This window comes from Muscardinus avellanarius (assembly GCF_963383645.1).
Source record: "Muscardinus avellanarius genome assembly, chromosome: 10".
In the NCBI taxonomy this organism is placed as follows: Eukaryota; Metazoa; Chordata; class Mammalia; order Rodentia; family Gliridae; genus Muscardinus; species Muscardinus avellanarius.
In genome coordinates this window covers 103,486,778-103,504,049 of record NC_137796.1, presented here as the reverse complement: position 1 = coordinate 103,504,049, position 17,272 = coordinate 103,486,778, and the positions used below count along the sequence as shown (strand labels likewise).

The 17,272-nt window shown below is 47.1% G+C and overlaps 1 protein-coding gene across 1 annotated transcript in view; it reads right to left on the bottom strand.

Moving 5' to 3' along the window:
- The window catches only part of ZC3H7A (zinc finger CCCH-type containing 7A), a gene marked incomplete at both ends in the record, with an annotated part of 34,420 nt that extends 17,366 nt beyond the window's left edge, over positions 1 to 17,054 (bottom strand). Inside the window, 12 exons of the mRNA XM_080703362.1 lie at positions 237 to 398; positions 2,391 to 2,577; positions 3,069 to 3,133; positions 4,440 to 4,644; positions 8,127 to 8,410; positions 8,597 to 8,630; positions 10,342 to 10,380; positions 10,474 to 10,554; positions 10,755 to 10,913; positions 14,053 to 14,250; positions 15,788 to 15,827; positions 16,987 to 17,054. Coding sequence (XP_080559488.1) covers positions 237 to 398; positions 2,391 to 2,577; positions 3,069 to 3,133; positions 4,440 to 4,644; positions 8,127 to 8,410; positions 8,597 to 8,630; positions 10,342 to 10,380; positions 10,474 to 10,554; positions 10,755 to 10,913; positions 14,053 to 14,250; positions 15,788 to 15,827; positions 16,987 to 17,054 — 1,522 coding nt within the window. The remainder of the gene's footprint in view (positions 1 to 236; positions 399 to 2,390; positions 2,578 to 3,068; positions 3,134 to 4,439; positions 4,645 to 8,126; positions 8,411 to 8,596; positions 8,631 to 10,341; positions 10,381 to 10,473; positions 10,555 to 10,754; positions 10,914 to 14,052; positions 14,251 to 15,787; positions 15,828 to 16,986) is intronic.
- Positions 17,055 to 17,272: the final 218 nt, after the last annotated feature.

Genomic DNA, 17,272 nt, shown 5'->3' with positions numbered 1-17,272 from the left:
AAAAGCTTTCTAATTAAAGACCCAGTCAAAGCCCTTTTTACACATACAACTATAAAATCACATAAGATATTAAAAAGTAAGGCTAATGGAAAAAATGCTAACGTCTCAATCCAAAGAAGTTGCTAAAAATTCTAAACACTTCTAATAACATCAGGGCTCAATACTGAGGCACTTACAAAGTTTTCAGCAAATAGCTTATTACTTAACGTACCCAATTAAGAAATGAGAGTACGTACCTTTACATATATAATATGGTCCTTCATAATTTGTTTTTGTTGGTCTTGGACGTATTTTTTTCCATGATTTATCATCAACATTCTTTATCCTACCAATTAAAATATCTTTCTTACATTTATGTTCTATATTAGCATGGTACGTAAAATCCATTAACTTAGGGCCTGAAAAAGATGGAAAGAGGACTGCTCAATACACACAAAAACGTTACCTCCCACAAGCAGTTTACAAGCAGATGCGTGTGATGCACAGTGACCGCAGCACCCCAGGCCTCATCAGAACACAAACGGGCTACTAAAGCAGATTTTAGCCTTTTATAAAGCCGTTTGTCAGACAACACAAAGTTCTCTTCAGCATCGGTCCTGCCAAAACAGAACCTTATTTAACTATTAGAGAAATCATTTGAGTAGGAGTTCTGATGGCTTCTTTTCATAAAGAACAGGCAGCTGTTGAAACCAAGCTTGTTCCAGACTGCTGTCCAATATCAGAATCTCAAATGAAGCCAACTTGCCAGGCGTGGTGTTGGGAGGCTGAGACAGAAAGAAGGTCACAGGTTCAAAGCCAACCTCCACAACTTAGCAGGCTCTAAGCAACCTAGAGAGACCCTGTTTCCAAGTAAGATATAAAATCAGGCTGGGATGTAGCTTGGAGATAGAATGCCTCTAGGTTCAATCCCCAGTACCAAAAAAAATAAATAAACATATTAAAGCCAAAATCTGCAAACCTTGAAAAGAAACAAAATTTTCTTAAACATAAAGTTAAGCCAGGCATGGGGGCACACACTTGTGATCTCAGGACCTGGGAGGCTGAGACAGGAGGACTGCAGGTTCACAGCTACGCTCAGCAACTTAGTGAGACCCTGTTTCCAAATAAAATATTAAAAAAAAAAAAGGTCTGGGAGTATAGCCCGGAGGTAGAAAGCCTCTGGGTTCCACCCCCAGTACCACCAAAAAAATAAAAAATAATATACATATACATATATATATATATATATATATATATATATATATATTTTTTTTTTTTTTTTTTTTTTTTGGTGGTACTGGGGTTCCTGGAAGCCCTTCTACCTCCGGGCTACACTCCCAGACCTATTTTTACATTTTTATTTGGAAACAGGGTCTCCTAAGCCAGCACGGCTGGCTTCGAACCTGCGTGATCCTCCTGTCTCTGCCTCCCAAGCGCGGGGATTACAAGCATGCGCCACCACGCCCGGCAGCACATGCTTTTAATCATTTGGGAGGCTGAGACAGGAGGATCTCGGTTTGTGGGCGCCTCCTCAGCTACTACTTAGTAAGGCCCTTTATAACTCAATGAGACCCTCTTTCAAAAATAAAGAATAAAAACTAGGGTTGGGGGTGTAGCTCAAAGGTAGAATGCCTCTGGGTTCAATCCTCAGTACCACAAAAAATAAAAAATAAAAAAATAAAAAAACCAGCTGGGTGTGGTGGCGCACACTTGAAATCCCAGCATTTGGGAGGCTAGGATGAGAGGACCGCCTTAGTGAGCCCCTCTACAACTCAGTGAGGCCCTGTTTCAAAATAAAGAATAAAAGCCGGGCGTGGTGGGAGAGGCTGAGACAGGAGGATCGCACGGGTTCGAAGCCAGCCTCAGCTACTTAGGGAGGCTCTCAGCAACTTAGTGAGATCCTGTTTCCAAATAAAATATAAAAAAGGTCTGGGAGTATAGCCCGGAGGTAGAAAGCCTCTGGGTTCCACCAAAAAAATAAAAAATTAAAATTAAAATTAAAAAAAAAAAAGAGGGCTGGGGTTGTAGCTCAGATGTAGAATGCCCCTGGGTTCAATCCCAAATTCTGCAGTAAAAGAAAAAATTGGGTCTCACTAAGTTACTGAGAGTCTCATTAAGTTTCAGAGGCTGCCTTGAACCTGCGATCCTCCAGCCTTAGCCTCCCAAATTCTAGGATTATAGGTGTGTGCCACCACACTGGGCTAGAAATAAAATTATATCAAAAAAGAAGAGCAGTTTATCCATTGGGCTCCAAATGCCTCAACGCAGCACCGGCTGTTTCTTTGGTAGGAATTTGAAGGAGGCGTTGAAGAGCCACCACAGCTGTGTTGTTCACACCCAGTTCCAGGCTCCTATCAGCGTTCGGGGTCTGAAGTACTCTAATGCTGTCTGTGCACTTGTTTGGGCCTGACCTGATTTTACAAAACAGATCTGGCAAGCTTGTCTCAGCTCATGGGTTCCTTCAAGGGGATGTCTTGGAGTTACTGATAAAGATGGTTTAATGATTGCGCTTCCACAAAAGTTCCCAAAGTCATTTCTAGGCTGACTTGAAATTCCCAAGAAGTTCTCAGAAGGAAATAGACTACTTGGCCCGTTCATCTGCAAAAAGAATAAGAAAACAAAAAACAAAAAACAAACAAGCAACAAATATTGTACTATTACTACAGAAGGAAACCAAATCCATCTAGAGTAAGACGAGGCCGGGCTCCTCTGTCCTTCGTGTCCTTCTAGGGTACAGACAGTCTCTTTCTACATTTCCTCTCTCTGTCTCGACGCCCCCTTTTTTGACCCTCTACGACTGTCACGAAGCATCGCGCCACCGCTCTGCTCCCGCTCGCCCGCGTCTCTCGCCCGCGTCTCACGCCCGCGGCGCTCCGGCTGCGCTGAGCTCTCGCGCCCTGTGACCCTGAGTGCCTGGCTGCGACAGCGCGGTCACCTACGGGAGGTGCCGGCAGCGTCTTCTCTAGTTTCCCGCGGCGCACACAGAATGCAAGGGAGACGCCGTGTCGCTCGGTCACCCCGCTACCCAGGCACCAGGCCTACGTCCAACTGAAGCCATGTAGGTGATTAGAGGAGGAAACGGCACTTACGAGTGAGAGGGGGGGGTTGCTGTGGTTAAGCGGCGCTCCCGCTCTAGAAGGTGAGGTGGGCAGATCTAAAATAATAAAAAGACTTCAACAGACCTTTTCACGCGAAGCGCACCGAGAACAGCAGGGCCCTCAGCTGACCGCCCGTGGCCGCCCCACACTCCTCGCCCGCCCCAGCACCTAGAAACGTTCTTAACTACGGACACTCAAAGAGGGCTCTGGAGTTTTTTCTTTCTTCTAAAATCCAAGGGCATAAATAACTCTTAGTCAAACAAATTTAAACAAAAGGCTATTTGGGGAGAAATCACCTAAGGCAGGGTCTACAAGGGGGCCTGTTAAAAAGCTAAGAAAATTATTCCCATTCAAAATGGGAAAAGTTTCTCCTTCGATGATCTGAAGGGGAAAGTCAGCATAATGTTAAAACCAGCCAGGTTCAAGGGCTTTTTTTTTTTTCTTTCTTGTTCTACCACTCAATTATCTCCTCTCTGCCTGTCTCCCACATATTTCAATCTCTTTAGTTGTAAACCTTTTTTTTTTTTTTGGGTACTGGGGGTTGAACTCCAGGGGCATTTGACCTCTGAGTTACACCCCCAGCCCCCTTTTTTTTATTTATTTTTTATTTTGAAACAGGGTCTCCACTCAGTTGCTAAGACTGGCCTCAGATCTGCAATCCTCCTATCTCAGCCTCTGAAGTACTGGGATCACAGGTGTGTGCCACCACAGCCAGCAAGCTGTCAATCTTTAAATCACTATTTAGATTTTTGCCCTTCTAGCCATGTAACAAAGTCTCAAAAATAAGATTTTCATCATTAGTGTCTAAAGTATAAAGTATACACGAAACCTAGGGTCATAGAAACAGGGCGAGCGGAGTGACCCCTTGTACAATGAAGGCCTCAGGCACAATTCACGGGGCTTAACTGATGAAGCCAGAGACAGGCTTAACTGTTACTCGTTTGGGTTTCTGGCTGTGCTGGGATCCACCCTAGGCCCTGCACATGCTAGGTGGAGGCTCCTCCACTCGGCTAGACCATTCTAAACAAAAGCAACCTGTCTTCCAGACTCATTAGCGTGGGGTGGGCCTCGCTGAAGGGCACGCTCACACTCACTTCACCCCAGGACGGCACACACTCAACCTCACAGACGCCCCGTGTGGGCCCAGGGCCGCCTGCACACTTACGCTCGTGCCCGGCCCCTTGCTCTCGGGCAGCACGGCTAAGTGCAAGGTGAACTCACAACTACAGGCTCAGCCCTCGCACTGCGAGCGCCTATGACAATAAGGCGAGGGCCTGCTGCCCAGAGGGAGGTAAGGAACCGTCAGGCGCAGGCTTCTGTGCTGAGGAGGTTAAAGTTTTGCAGTGTGGGCTAGACTCTTACCTCGTCTGCATTCGCTTATTGAAAACGAATTTAGAGCCGGACAAAAGTCTTCCAGGGACGAGCTCAGAGGCGGGAACAGCTCTGCGAAGGACGGCGGAGGCGCGTACCCGGCCCCGATGGGCAAGGTGCCGAGCAGAGATGCCGACAAGGCCAGGCCGGGGGGCGCGCTGACTGTCGGGAGGGGTCCTCTCACCAGCGCGGACGTCTGGGGAAGAGGAGACTGATCAAAATTCACAAACTGCCCTGAGCTCCGCTGAACTGCGTTCCACACCAGCACATAGAAACAAATTATTATAGTGGAAGATCAGATTAAATCACAATGCCAAAATAAAAGTCAAGACACATTAGAGAAATTTTAGCTATGAAGTTGATGGATGGATGGGTGGATGGAGGAGACACAATGTCTCATGCTGCATTAACCAAACATCACATTCATGTTTCATCCGCAAAACTTAAGGACATTCTACCTCCAACCACAAGGCTCTTAAGCATTTGCTTTATTAGAGAAGAACGGGGCTGGATGTGGTGGCACACACTTGGAATCCCCGTACTTGGGAGGCGGAGACAGGAAGACCGCAGGTTCACGAACAACCCCAGCAACTTAGTGAAACTCTTTCAAAATTATAAAAAATAAAATAAAATAAAATAGGACTGGGAGTGTAGCTCAGGAGTAGAACACCCATGGTTTCAATCCCCAGGACAAAAATTTTTTTTTTTTTGGTGGTACTGGGGTTCCTGGAAACCCTTTTACCTCTGGGTTACACTCCCAGACCTATTTTATATATATATATTTAATTTGGAGACAGGGTCTCTTAAGCCAACGCGGCTGGCTTCGAACCAGCACGATCCTCCTGTCTCCTCCTCCCAAGCCCGGGGATTACAAACGTGCGCCACATGCCCAGCTAAAAAAACTTTTTAAATAAGAATAAAGAGAAACGGTAGAAGGTGGGCATGGTGGTGCACATCTGTAATCTGAGTACTTGAAAGGCTGAGACCTAAACACCACAAGTTTGAGGCCAGCCTCAGCAACTTAGGAAGGACTGATTCAAACTAAAAAGGAAAATAGGACTGGGGGCATAGCTCAAAGGTAGAAGCCCCCAGTTTCAATCCCCAGGACAATTAAACAAAACAAAACAAAACAAAACACACTGCAATGGTGGGGATGCGTGGAATGGGCCAGGAGAAGAGTGCTCCAGAAAATGGTACTGGAAGCAGCTCGGGGCGGGGCCATCCAGGGAGGTGCGTGCTGTCACTCTCCCAGGCCAGAGCTCCGCCCTCCCAGCTCGGGGCTGTGACTCATGAGAGCTCTTTAGCCACATGTAATCTTCATAGATCAAAAAGTCTCCTTTTTGCTCTTCTAACCACATTAAAAAATAAAAAATAATGCCGGGCGTGGTGGGCACGCTTGTAATCACCGCACTTGAGAGGCGGAGACAGGAGGATCGCGCAGGTTCGAAGCCAGACTCGCTGACTTAAGAGACCCTGTTTCCAAATAAAAAATATAAAAAAATAGGTGTCTGGGAGTGTAGCCCGGAGGTAGAAGGGTTTCCTGGAACCCCAGTACCAAAATAAATAAATAAATAAATAAATAAATAAATAAATAAATAAAACAACCCTTAGTTTGTGGGCCATGTGAAAACAGGGAGTGGGCCAAACCTGACCTGCGGGCTACAGTCTGCAGACCCCTGCTTGATTATAAATGGCTAGTAGAGGATATCCTTAGGCAATGAGAAGTTCCTCACCCATAAAACTCATTTTTTCTTAAATGTCAAATGCCTATTCTTTATTAGAATTTTACATTTAACCTTCCCATTTTTTTGAAGGGGGCATATAGGGGGTTGAACTCAGAGACATTCTAACTCCAAGCTACACTCCTAGCCCAATTTTTTTATTTCTTATTTGGAAACAGGATCTCACTAGGTTACTGAAGACCTTGCTAAGTTGTCGAGGCTGGCTTTGAACCTGTGATCCTCCTGTTTCAGCCTCCCAAGTACTGGGATTACAAGCGTGTGCCACCACGCCCAGCCTTAACTTTTCCATTTAAGAACAACGAACTAATCATTAGACAGCATGCCCCCCCGCCCCAGTACTGGGGATTGAACCCAGGAAGATACACCCGCCCCTTTTTACTTTGTTTTGAGACAGGGTCTCACTAGGTTACTGAGAGTCTCACTGCTTGCTAAGGCTGTTCTCAAACCTGTGACCCTCCTGTCTCAGCCTCAGGTTACAGGTGCATACCACCATGCCCGCTTGTTTTGGTTTGGTTTGGTTTGGTCCTGGAGATTGAACCCCAGGAGCTACACCCCTATCCCTTTTTATTTTGTATTCTGAAACAGGAGCTTGCTAAATTGCTGAGACTGGCCTCAAATCTATGATCCTCCTGTTTCAGTCTTCCAACTACTGGGATTACAGATGTCTTCTCCTATGCCCAGCTAGATAGCATGGTCCTTCTCCTTCCTTACTCCAAAAATGACTGACAGAGCATGGTGGTACAGGATTGTAATCCGTGTACTTGGGAGGCTGAAACAAGAGGATCGCAGGTTCATGGCCAACCTCAGCTACTTAGTGAGGCCCTCCACAACTTAGTGAAACCCTGTTTCAAAATAAAGAATAAACAGCCGGACATGGTGGCGCATACTAATAATCTCAGCGCTTGGGAGGCTGAGATAGGAGGATTGCACAGGTTCAAAGCCAGCCTCAGCTACTTAGGCTCTTAGCAACTTAGTGAAACCCTGTTTCCAAATAAAATATAAAATAGGTCTGGAAGTATAGGTAGAAAGCCCCTAGGTTCCACCCCCAGTACCACCAAAATTAATAATAATAATAATAATAATAATAATAATAATAATAATACAATAGGGCTGGGGATATAGTTCAGAGGTGACAGTACCCCTGGATTCCATCCCCAGTACCACAAAAAAAGGAAAATAAAAAGACCAAGCTGAGCATGGTGGTGTACACCTATAATCCCAGTACTTAGGAGGCTGAGTCAGGAGGATTGCAGGTTCAAGACCAGCCTGAGCAACTTAAGAGAGGCTCTCAGCAACTTAGACCCTGTTTCAAAACAAAAATATCAAGGGCTGCAGGAGCTGAGAATGGTGGCATATGCCTGTAATCTCAGTCCTTGGGAGGCTGAGACAGGAGGATCACAGGTTCAAGGACAGTCTCAGCAAGTAGTGAGACTCAGCAATCTAGGGAGACCCTGTTTCCAAATAAAAATAAAATAGGGCCCGGCATGGTGGCGCACGCTTGTCATCCCCGCTCTTGGGAGGCGGAGACAGGAGGATCGCGCAGGTTCGAAGCCAGCCTCGCTGGTTTAAGAGACCCTGTTTCCAAATAAAAAAAAATATATAGAAGTAGGTCTGGGAGTGTAGCCCGGAGGTAGAAGGGTTCCATCCCCAGTACCACCAAAAAAATAATAAAAAATTTTAAAAATAAATAAATAAATATAAATAAAATAGGGCTGGAGGTGTAGCTCAGAGGTAAAATGCCCCTGGGGTCAATCCCCAGTGCCACACACACACACACACACACACACACACACACACACACACTTCTAGTCCCTATCAGGGGAGGACAAAAGCAGTATTTGAGGTCAGAAATCCAAAGCGCGCCCTCGAGGCAATATGAAAGTGACACTTGAACAAAACAGGGACCCTGTCCCCAGAAGAAAAGCCAGCACCTCACCATTACGGCGTCATTGGCTTCTGGCGCAGAATCAAGGAGGTCATCTATTTCGTCTCCAAGGACCATGTCTGCGTCGTCTAGGAACGCCTCCGGCATGGCGAAGGGGCTCTTCCCTCCATTTGCCAGCGCCACGGGCGGCAGAGCGCGCTCCTCCACGTGCAGGGGCAGAAGAGCAGGTAAGGACAGCACTGGAGCTGGGGCCAGCTCACTCCCAATGTCAGGGGGAAAACTGGCTGCGGGCAAAGAAACGGCAGGAAGCGCCTCTTGCCTCGGCGTCAGTACATCTGTAACACAGACGGACATGGGCTCACTCTGCCAGACTCAATACTAGTGTCAACGGCCAGTCACGGAGAACACCAAGAGCCAGGGGAGAATATGAAAGCACTTATATCTTAGTTGGCAATTCTATATGATATTAAAGTCTCAAAGGGGCGCTCTTCAGAGCGGGAAGATGACATGTGGAAACGTACCTGGCTCAATATCTTCCACGGTACAGTTCGCAGCCTAGAAATTAAACCAACAACGAATCATGTTTTCAGGACTCTAAACTGCAAAGCAATTTGCAACACTCGTCCTAAGTAGCATCTGGATGCGGTGGCGCGTGCCTGTGAACTCAGGCCTTGAGAGGCTGAGACAGGAGGGTCACAAGTTCAAAGCCAGGCACTCTGCAACCTAGTAAGACCCTGCTTCAAAATAAAAACAGAGCTGGGGGTGTAGCTCAGAGGTAGACTGACTCTGGGTTCAATCTCTAATATCGAGGTGGGGGGAGAAGGGGGGGGAGGGAGGGAGGGAGGGAGGGAGAGAGAGAGGGGAGAGGGAGGGAGGGAGGGGGAGGGGAGGGAGGGGGAAGGGGGAAGGGGGAAGGGGGAAGGGGGAAGGAGAGATAGAGGAGAGGAGAGGAGAGGAGAGTTGAGTTCCCGGTATTTGGTAGGCTGAGACAGGAAGGTCAGATCAAGGCCAGCCTTGGCAATTAAGGGAGACTGTTTCAAAATAAAACATAAAATAAGACTGGGAATATAGCTCAGAGGTAGAATTCCCCAGGGTTTAATCCCTGGAACAAGAAAGGAAAGGAAGGGAAGGAAAGGGAAGGAGGAAAGAAATATGATTCCTCTCTAATAAGAGCCAAGAAATAAAAGGAATACCGGGCACGGTGGCACAGCCTGTGAGCCCAGCCACTGGGAAGGGTGAGGCAGGAGGATCGCAGGTTTGAGACCAGCCTGGACAATTTATTAAAACCCTATTTCAATTTTTTAAAAAATAAAATAAAATAAAGGAGACTAGATATAACACAGCTCAGCGGTAGAAGGTCCCTGGGCTCAAGAGAAAAGGAAAGATGCAAATCCTTAGAGCCCGTGTTACTTGCTGCTTCTCCTTCCCTTCTCTCTGTTTGGACGTGTGTGTTGTTTGTTCGTTGGAGGCAGTGTCTCTTGGATTGCCCAGCCTGGCCTCCAGCTCAAGTGATCCTCCTGCCTCAGCCTCCCAGTAACTGGGATTACGGGTGTGCACCACCATGCCCTGCACTACCACTCATTTCCTTTTTCTTTTTCTTTTCTTTCATTTTTTTTTTTTTTTAATAGTACTGGGAATGAAAGCCAGGGGCATTCTACCTCCGAGCTACACCTCCTGCCCTATTTTTTGGTCTTTTTTTATTTTGAAACAGGGTCTCGCTGAGTTGCAGAGGGCCTCGCTAAGAAGCTGAGGCTGCCGTGAACTGCGATCCTCTGGTCTCCGCCTCCCGAAAGCTGGGATGACAAGCGTGCGCCGCCACGCCCGGCCCTATGACCCATTTCCTGTGGGCCCAAACTTCTCAAAGGATACACAGCATACTGTCAGGACAAATCCCTCACACGTACATGCGTGCACAACCACAGTGGCCAGGAAGGCTTACCTTAAAATAAAGTTTAAAAAAACCAAACTTGCTAACTTTTTATTCCAGTGCCTCCCTGAACTAGTATTTGGCCCTGAGCCACATTTTTCAAACAACCTAGCATCTATTCACATCCTGAAAAATACTCATTGGAGTTCAGGAAATACTGGTTAAGACTAAAATATATTACTTGAGTCATTTGTTTTCTTTTTTAAAAGGACAGGAAGCTGTGGCCAGTTATGTGTTTGAGGACTAAGAGAGACACACACTACAACTATGAGAAGCAGCGCTGCCCAGACGCCCATCCTTCCTTTTCTTGTATGATTCTTACAGAAATAATAGCTTTACCTTGGTAGCCCCATCCCCAGGAACCGATTTCAGTGACAGCTGAAATAAAATAAGATACTCATTGAAAAACAGAGCTGACTCTGAGTTATAAAACAGAAGGAAAACACCTTTACAGAGAGAACCCTGGCTTACCTCGGCTCTAACATATGCTTTTCTTATTTTAAACCCCAACTTCTGAGCTAGCTCTTGAGTTAGTTTTATTACATGTTCATCCTGAAAAAAGCCAACAGACATGATTACTGGAGGGTTGTACCGCGACACTTCCTGCCAAACGCGTGCTCTATTAGCACATCCACCCAGCTGGAGCCCATGGGGAATGCGTGGAGACTTTAACTCTTCAAGCGCTCGGTCTCCCCATGGGAGCAGTAAAATGGTTATGACATAAACAAGCACGGCCCATGTGAACTGCGTACCTGGGGCACCGCTAAGGAGCACTTCGCTACAGCATCGTAGGCCTCCTTGTATCTTCCTAAGTCGCTCAAAGCCTTCGACTTCCGATACAGAGCTTTGTAGTTACTGGCATTGACACTGAGGACGGCGTTGCAGTCTTCTAAAACTTTATCGTGAAAACCCTGAGGTACAAGGCCAAAGACGAATGTTAGCAGCCACACAATTCTTCTCTCACACCAGCACCTTCCTGGCAGTGGGAATGACTTAAGGTCCCACACTATTACCCTGCATTCAAACCCAAAGTCAGCATGTTTTATCCACAGGAGTAGAAAGGACATCAGAACCCAACACCCAGATGGAGCGAACACTGTAATGGGCCACAAGGGCCTTAGAGCCTCAAAGAACAAAGTTGTCTAGACGTGGTTAAATCCCCACTGCCATTCTCCATCCTGTTCTCCTCTCCTCTGTAGTCAACCTTTGTAAAATGTCAAGAGGAAGGAAGCCAGGCGTGGTGGCGCACGCTTGTAATCCCAGCATTTGGGAGGCTGAGGTCGGAGGATCGTGGTTGGCAGACAGCCTTAGCTACTTAGTGAGGCCCTCTGCAACTTGTTGGGACCCTGTTTCAAAATAAAGACTAAAAAATAGGGCAGGGGTGTATCTCAGGGGTAGAACGCCCCTGGGTTCTATCCCAAGTACTACAAAAAAAAAAAAAAAAAGTCAAGAGGGTGAGTATAGACAATATGCTATATATCTCAAGAGCACTACAGGAAAGGATTTTTTTTCCCGGCACTGGGGATGGAGTAACTGAAACTGGCAGAGAACTTGTACTCCTCCTCCCCAAGTACTGGGATTACAAGTATATGCCACCACGCCCGGCTACAAAGAAAGAATTTTGAATGTTTCATCACAAATGAGTAAGAAGATGGATGGGCATACCTTGATCAGAACATTACAGTGTGTGTGTCCATATACCAAAACACCACACAGAAGCTTGGTACAGGGGTGCACACTTGTAATCCCAGTACTTGGGAGGCTGGGACAGGAGGATCACACAGGTTCAAAGCCAGCCTCAGCTACTTAGTAAGACCCTGTTTCCAAATAAAATATAAACTAGGTCTGGGGCTGTATAGCCTGGAGGAAAAAGGCCCCTAGGTTCCATGACCAGTACCACACACACACACACAAAAAAAACCCACACGGTACCCCATAAACATGGACAATTTCACCGGGCGTGGTGGCGCAAGCTGGTAATCCCAGCTGAGACAGGAGGATCGCAGTTTGCGGAGAGCCTCAGTTACTTAGTGAGGCCCTTTGCAACTCAGTGAGACCAGAAATAAAGAATAAAAAATACAGCTGGAGGTGCAGCTCGGAGGTAGAATGCCCCTGGGGCTTCCATCTCCAGTACCACAAAAAAAAAAAGGACAATTTTGACGTGTCAATTAAAAAAGAAAGTAAAAAGGAATATAACTCCCAGTTAACTCAAAAGAAACATATGCTGAAAACAATAAAAGCTTCAGTGGATACACATCAAGAACTAGATGGCATGAATACGCTTCTTAAACTCAAGGTCACACTTTACTGAATTTCCCCAGGGAAAGTCTTAAACACATCAGAACATTGTTTTTTGGGTTGTTGTTTTTTTTTGGGGGGGGGCAGTATTGGGGACAGAACCCAGGGGCATTGAACCACCAAGCTGTATCCCAGCCTTATTTTTTTTGTGTGTGTGGGTCTGGGGATGGAACCCAGGGGGCATTCGACCTCTGAGCTACACACCCTGCCCTATTTCTTTTTTTTTTAATTCTTTATTTTGAAACCGGGTCTCACTAAGTTGTGGAGGGCCTCACTAAGTAGCTAAGGCTGTCTGCTAACTGTGATCCTCTGGTCTTAGCCTCCCAAGTGCTGTGATTACAAGCGTGCACCACCACGCCCGGCTTCCCCAGCCCTATTTTTCATTCTTTTTTTTTTTTTTTTTTTTGCAGGTCTGGGGATGGAACCCAGGGGCAGGTGACCTTTGAGCTACACCCCCTGCCCTATTTTTTATTCTTTATTTTGAAACCGGGTCTCACTGAGTTGCGGAGGGCCTCACTAAGTAGCTGAGGCTGTCCGCGAACCGCAATCCTCCAGGTCTCAGCCTCCCGAATGCTGGGATTACAAGTGTGCGCCGCCACGCCCGGCTTCATTCTTTATTTTTGAAACAAGGTCTTACTGAGTTGCAAAGGGCCTAAGTAGCTGAGGGTGTCCACAAACTGCGATCCTACTGTCTCAGCCTCCCAAATGATGGGATTACAAACTTGTGCCACCACACCTAGCAAAATATTGTTTTCTAAGTTTAGAAACATAAAAAGCTTGCACTAATCACTTTAGTGTACTAAAAAAAATCCAAAGGAGCTAACCAAATCTTGACAAGAAGAGAACTACTGAGCCGGGCGTGGTGGCACATCCCAGTACTTGGGAGGCGGAGACAGAAGGATCGCAGGTTCAAAGCCAGCCTCCACAACTTAGTGACGCTCTCAGCAACCTAGTGAGACCCTGCTTCAAAATAAAAGACTATAATATGATTGGAGGTGTAGGTCGGAGATAGAATACCCTGGGTTCCATCCCCAGTAACACCAAAAAAAAAAAAAAAAAAAGTTATTTTCTTAAATCTAATCCTTAAAGATAGCTGATTTTTAAAAGCTTCAGACCATACTACAAGCAGTTAATATGCCATTCTTAAAAACTGAAATTAGTCAAGAGGATCCGGGTTCACAGCCAGTCTCAGCTACTACTTAATAAGGCCCTTTGCAACTCAGTGATACCCTGTTTCCAAATAAGAATGAAAAATAAGGCTGGGGATTAGCTCAGAGGTAGAAAGCTCCTGGGTTCCATCCCCAGACCCGCAAAAAAACAAAACAAAACAAAACAAAAAAACCCACCTGAAATTGGTATAAGGCCCTGGGTTTTTCAGCAACACACACACACACACACACTCTCTCTCTCTCTTAAAATTAAGGTTTTTTTTTCTTCAATATTAGGGATCAAGCCCAAGAACAATCTGCTTCTTGGCCCTTTCATTTTAAAAAAAAAAACTTTTGGTTCTGGGGATTGTATCCAGGGGCATTCTACCTCTGAACTATAACCCCAGGCCTTTTAAATTTTGAAACAGGGTCTTGCTAAATTGCTGAGGCTGGCCTCAAACCTGTGATCCTCCTGCCTCAGCCTCCCAAGTCGCTGAGATTATAGGTATGTGCCATTGTGCATGTTAGAAAAAGATTTTTAATTAATATACTGAAGCAGACTTTCTCCCTAGAGAGAAACACTGTTTTAAAAATCACAACTCACCATATTAGAATAGCAGGCAATACGATTTATATGTAGCTTTTCAATGATTTCCTTAGGGATTAAAATGTCTTCAGACTTTGCATAATCGGCTATATTCAAAGCTTCCGTGTACTGGCTTATCGAGTTCTTCCAATCATGTTCCCGATAAACATCATTTCCTTCATTAAAAAGATTTCTCACGAGAGCACGCAAATATACCTTAAAAACACAAAGTTGCCTCTTGAACCCTTTACGGAACAGGATATGGCATGAGCAAATTTTCACGTTTGTGCCTAAAACTTCAGCCGAGGCCATCTGACAGCGCAGCAGCCCTTGAGAAGCGCCCGCGGCCCCATCGCTGCTCTGGCTGCTGCGGACTTTATTTTGCTTCCTCTTTTTGCAAGAGCAAACGTCCCCCCTTGTGAAGAAACACAAAGCAGAGGCCTAGTGAGTCTGTGCTCACGTGTCCGAGTCCGTGTCAGGCATGAACAGGGGAAGGTGTGCACCGGTGTTCACACAGGGCAGTGTGGATGAACACTGCCGTGCGCCAGGGGCACTTGTGCGATGTGCACGTGTGAACACGCGAGCAGAATCACTACGGGTCTACATAAAAGACGGCGTATTTTTTATCTGCATGTCTTTACCCATGAAGAGGAACTTTTGCACACTTCTAGGGACTGGTTGCATTCCTTCTTCTGATGCGCTTGGGCCGTGTACTGGTTTGGAAGAAGGGATGCTAACCATTTTGGGTAAGTACATGCCTTCCTGTGGCATGGGCAAGAGTTCTGAGCTATCCTTCATGAGTTGGCATTGCTTTAATATTTTAGAAGTCCTTCTCCATCACAGTATCACATGAACACTAGTGTTTTTGTCTTGTTATATGAATTCACGTGTAAGCTGACTAGACTATTAAAGCAAACACTAGCAGCGGTGTGACGTGTGCCAGGCCTCACGAGCTCTGTGCCCCAGCTCGCATACTGAGAGCAGTAGCATTCTCCTGTGTGTGTGCCGGGGGCTGAGCCCAGAAGCTCTACCTTGGAGCCATATCCCCAGCCCTATGTTGATTTTGAGTTTCTGACAGGCTGCCGAGAGTCTCACTACATTGCCCAGGCTGGTGTCAGGCCTGCGAGCCTCCTGGGATCACAGGCGTGCATCACCACCTCAGGCCAAGAGGGCTCACATATTTTACAACTCTACATTCCTGCAGAGAGAGGGAAGGAGAGGAGAGAACTAACCAGAAGGGGAAGGCGAGATGGAGAAGAAAATTGACACTGGGACACACCAAAGCCCCAAGCCATGGGCCAACAGCAGCGGCCTGGAGTCCCAGCCCAGGGCTGGGCCCTGCAGCCACGCACGCCTGTCAGGACTTCTCCAAGATAAATACAGAAGACGGAACACACTCTCCTTCCCAAATCTGTCCCACTTATCTTCCACAAAATGAGGGTAGTTTTCAAGGGGTCAAAAGCGAATCTAATTCTAAATTTACTCACGGAGGAAAGAAAATACAAGACAAGTATCCCAGTATGCCCCTCCCCCACAGGGCCGCCCCCCACAGAAGGGCAGGCCGGCAGATTCTGCAAACGGCCAGGCAGTGGCTGCTGAGGCTCTGCGGCCATGGGAGCCCTGTCACAACTACCATACGTCATAAGAGCAGCCACAAATTATTCATGGACAACTGAGGGTGGCTCTGGTGAAATAAAACATCATTTGTGAAAGAGGGCCTGAGCCCGGCGGGCTTCCAAGCAGGAGTCATTACCGCATACTGCTCCTGGGTCCCTGGATATGACAGCGGCGACCTGAGAAGAAACAGAGCAACTGTGACTGTCAGCGCCCGTCAGCATTCACTCAGCTAGAGGCACCTTAGAAGCGGCATCCCTCCCGCCCGCCACAGGTTCAGGACACGGTGTCACAGGGCCGCTTTCCCTTCACGGCTGTCGTTTTTTTTGTTGTTGTTTTTTGTTTTTTGGGGGTTTTTTTGGTTGTACTGGGGCGGAACCCAGGGGCTTGTCTATCTCCGGACTATACTCTCAGACCTATTTTATATTTTTATTTGGAAACAGGGTCTCGCTAAGTTGCTGAGAGCCTCACCAAGTATCTGAGGCTGGCTTCGAACTTGTGCAATCCTCCTGTCTCAGCTTCCCAAGCACGGGGATTACAAGCGTGCGCCACCACGCCTGGCTGGTATGTTCTTTAAGCACAACTTTTCCTTTCAAATCTACTTCTATTAAAAGAAGGCCTCATTCTTCAAATGCCAAAAAAGCTAAAAATAGCACAGAGCCCCTAACACTATTTGATCCAATTTATTGCAGGGAGAGGACAAAGCCTCCTTCCGGGAGCACAGAGGCCCTTCTGCGGGGGCGCGTCCACACCACCCAGGCCGGCTGCCACCCACGACGCTGCCTCACGGGGCGGTGACGGCGAGGGCCAGAGGTGCCGAGACGTCTACCCCGTCACTGTTCACTCATCAGAACTTCTTGTGAAGCCGGGCGTGGTGGTGCACGCTTGTAATCCCAGCATTTGGGAGGCTGAGACAGGAGGATCGCAGTTTGCGGACAGCCTCAGCTACTTAGTGAGGCCCTTCACAACTCAGTGAGACCCTGTTTCAAAAGAAAGAATAAAAAATTGGGCAGGGGGTGTAGCTCGGAGGTCAAATGCCTCTGGGTTCCATCTCCAGACACCCCCCCAAAAAAAAGAACTTCTTGTGAGAACACGTCCAAGTTCTCTAGTCTAACGTTTTAGGGGACACTAACGGACCTTACCCCTAAAAATCAGCAACAGTAAGACCCACGGCAGAACACAAGAACACGCGAATGGACAAGTGGGGCAAGGGAAAAAAAGAGTGCTGGCCTAGAAATGTGTCTTCTAACCCGAACCAGCGGGGTTCGCTCCACACGCTAACCCGCTCCCCCCGCCACAGCACGCACGGCCCCGCAAGGAAAGCAGCACCGCCCTTACTGGATGAACTGCAGCCCTTCCTGAATGCTCTGCTGCCTTTTTCTCCTCTCCTCAGGCACACTGGACATGTTATCCCACACGCCACTTGCTAGAAGAACACTCTGGAAAGAAACAAAACACAAAATTACATCTGGGTCCCACTAAAGCACCCCTCGGGCCTGTTCCGCAATTAGTTGTGGACGCCCCCATCTCCAGCTCAGGTCTGGGGCCCTGGGCACCATGACCCTTCGTTGCGATCTTTGTGGGCCCCTGTGGCTCAGCGCCCCACAAGCAGATGGTTTTCAAC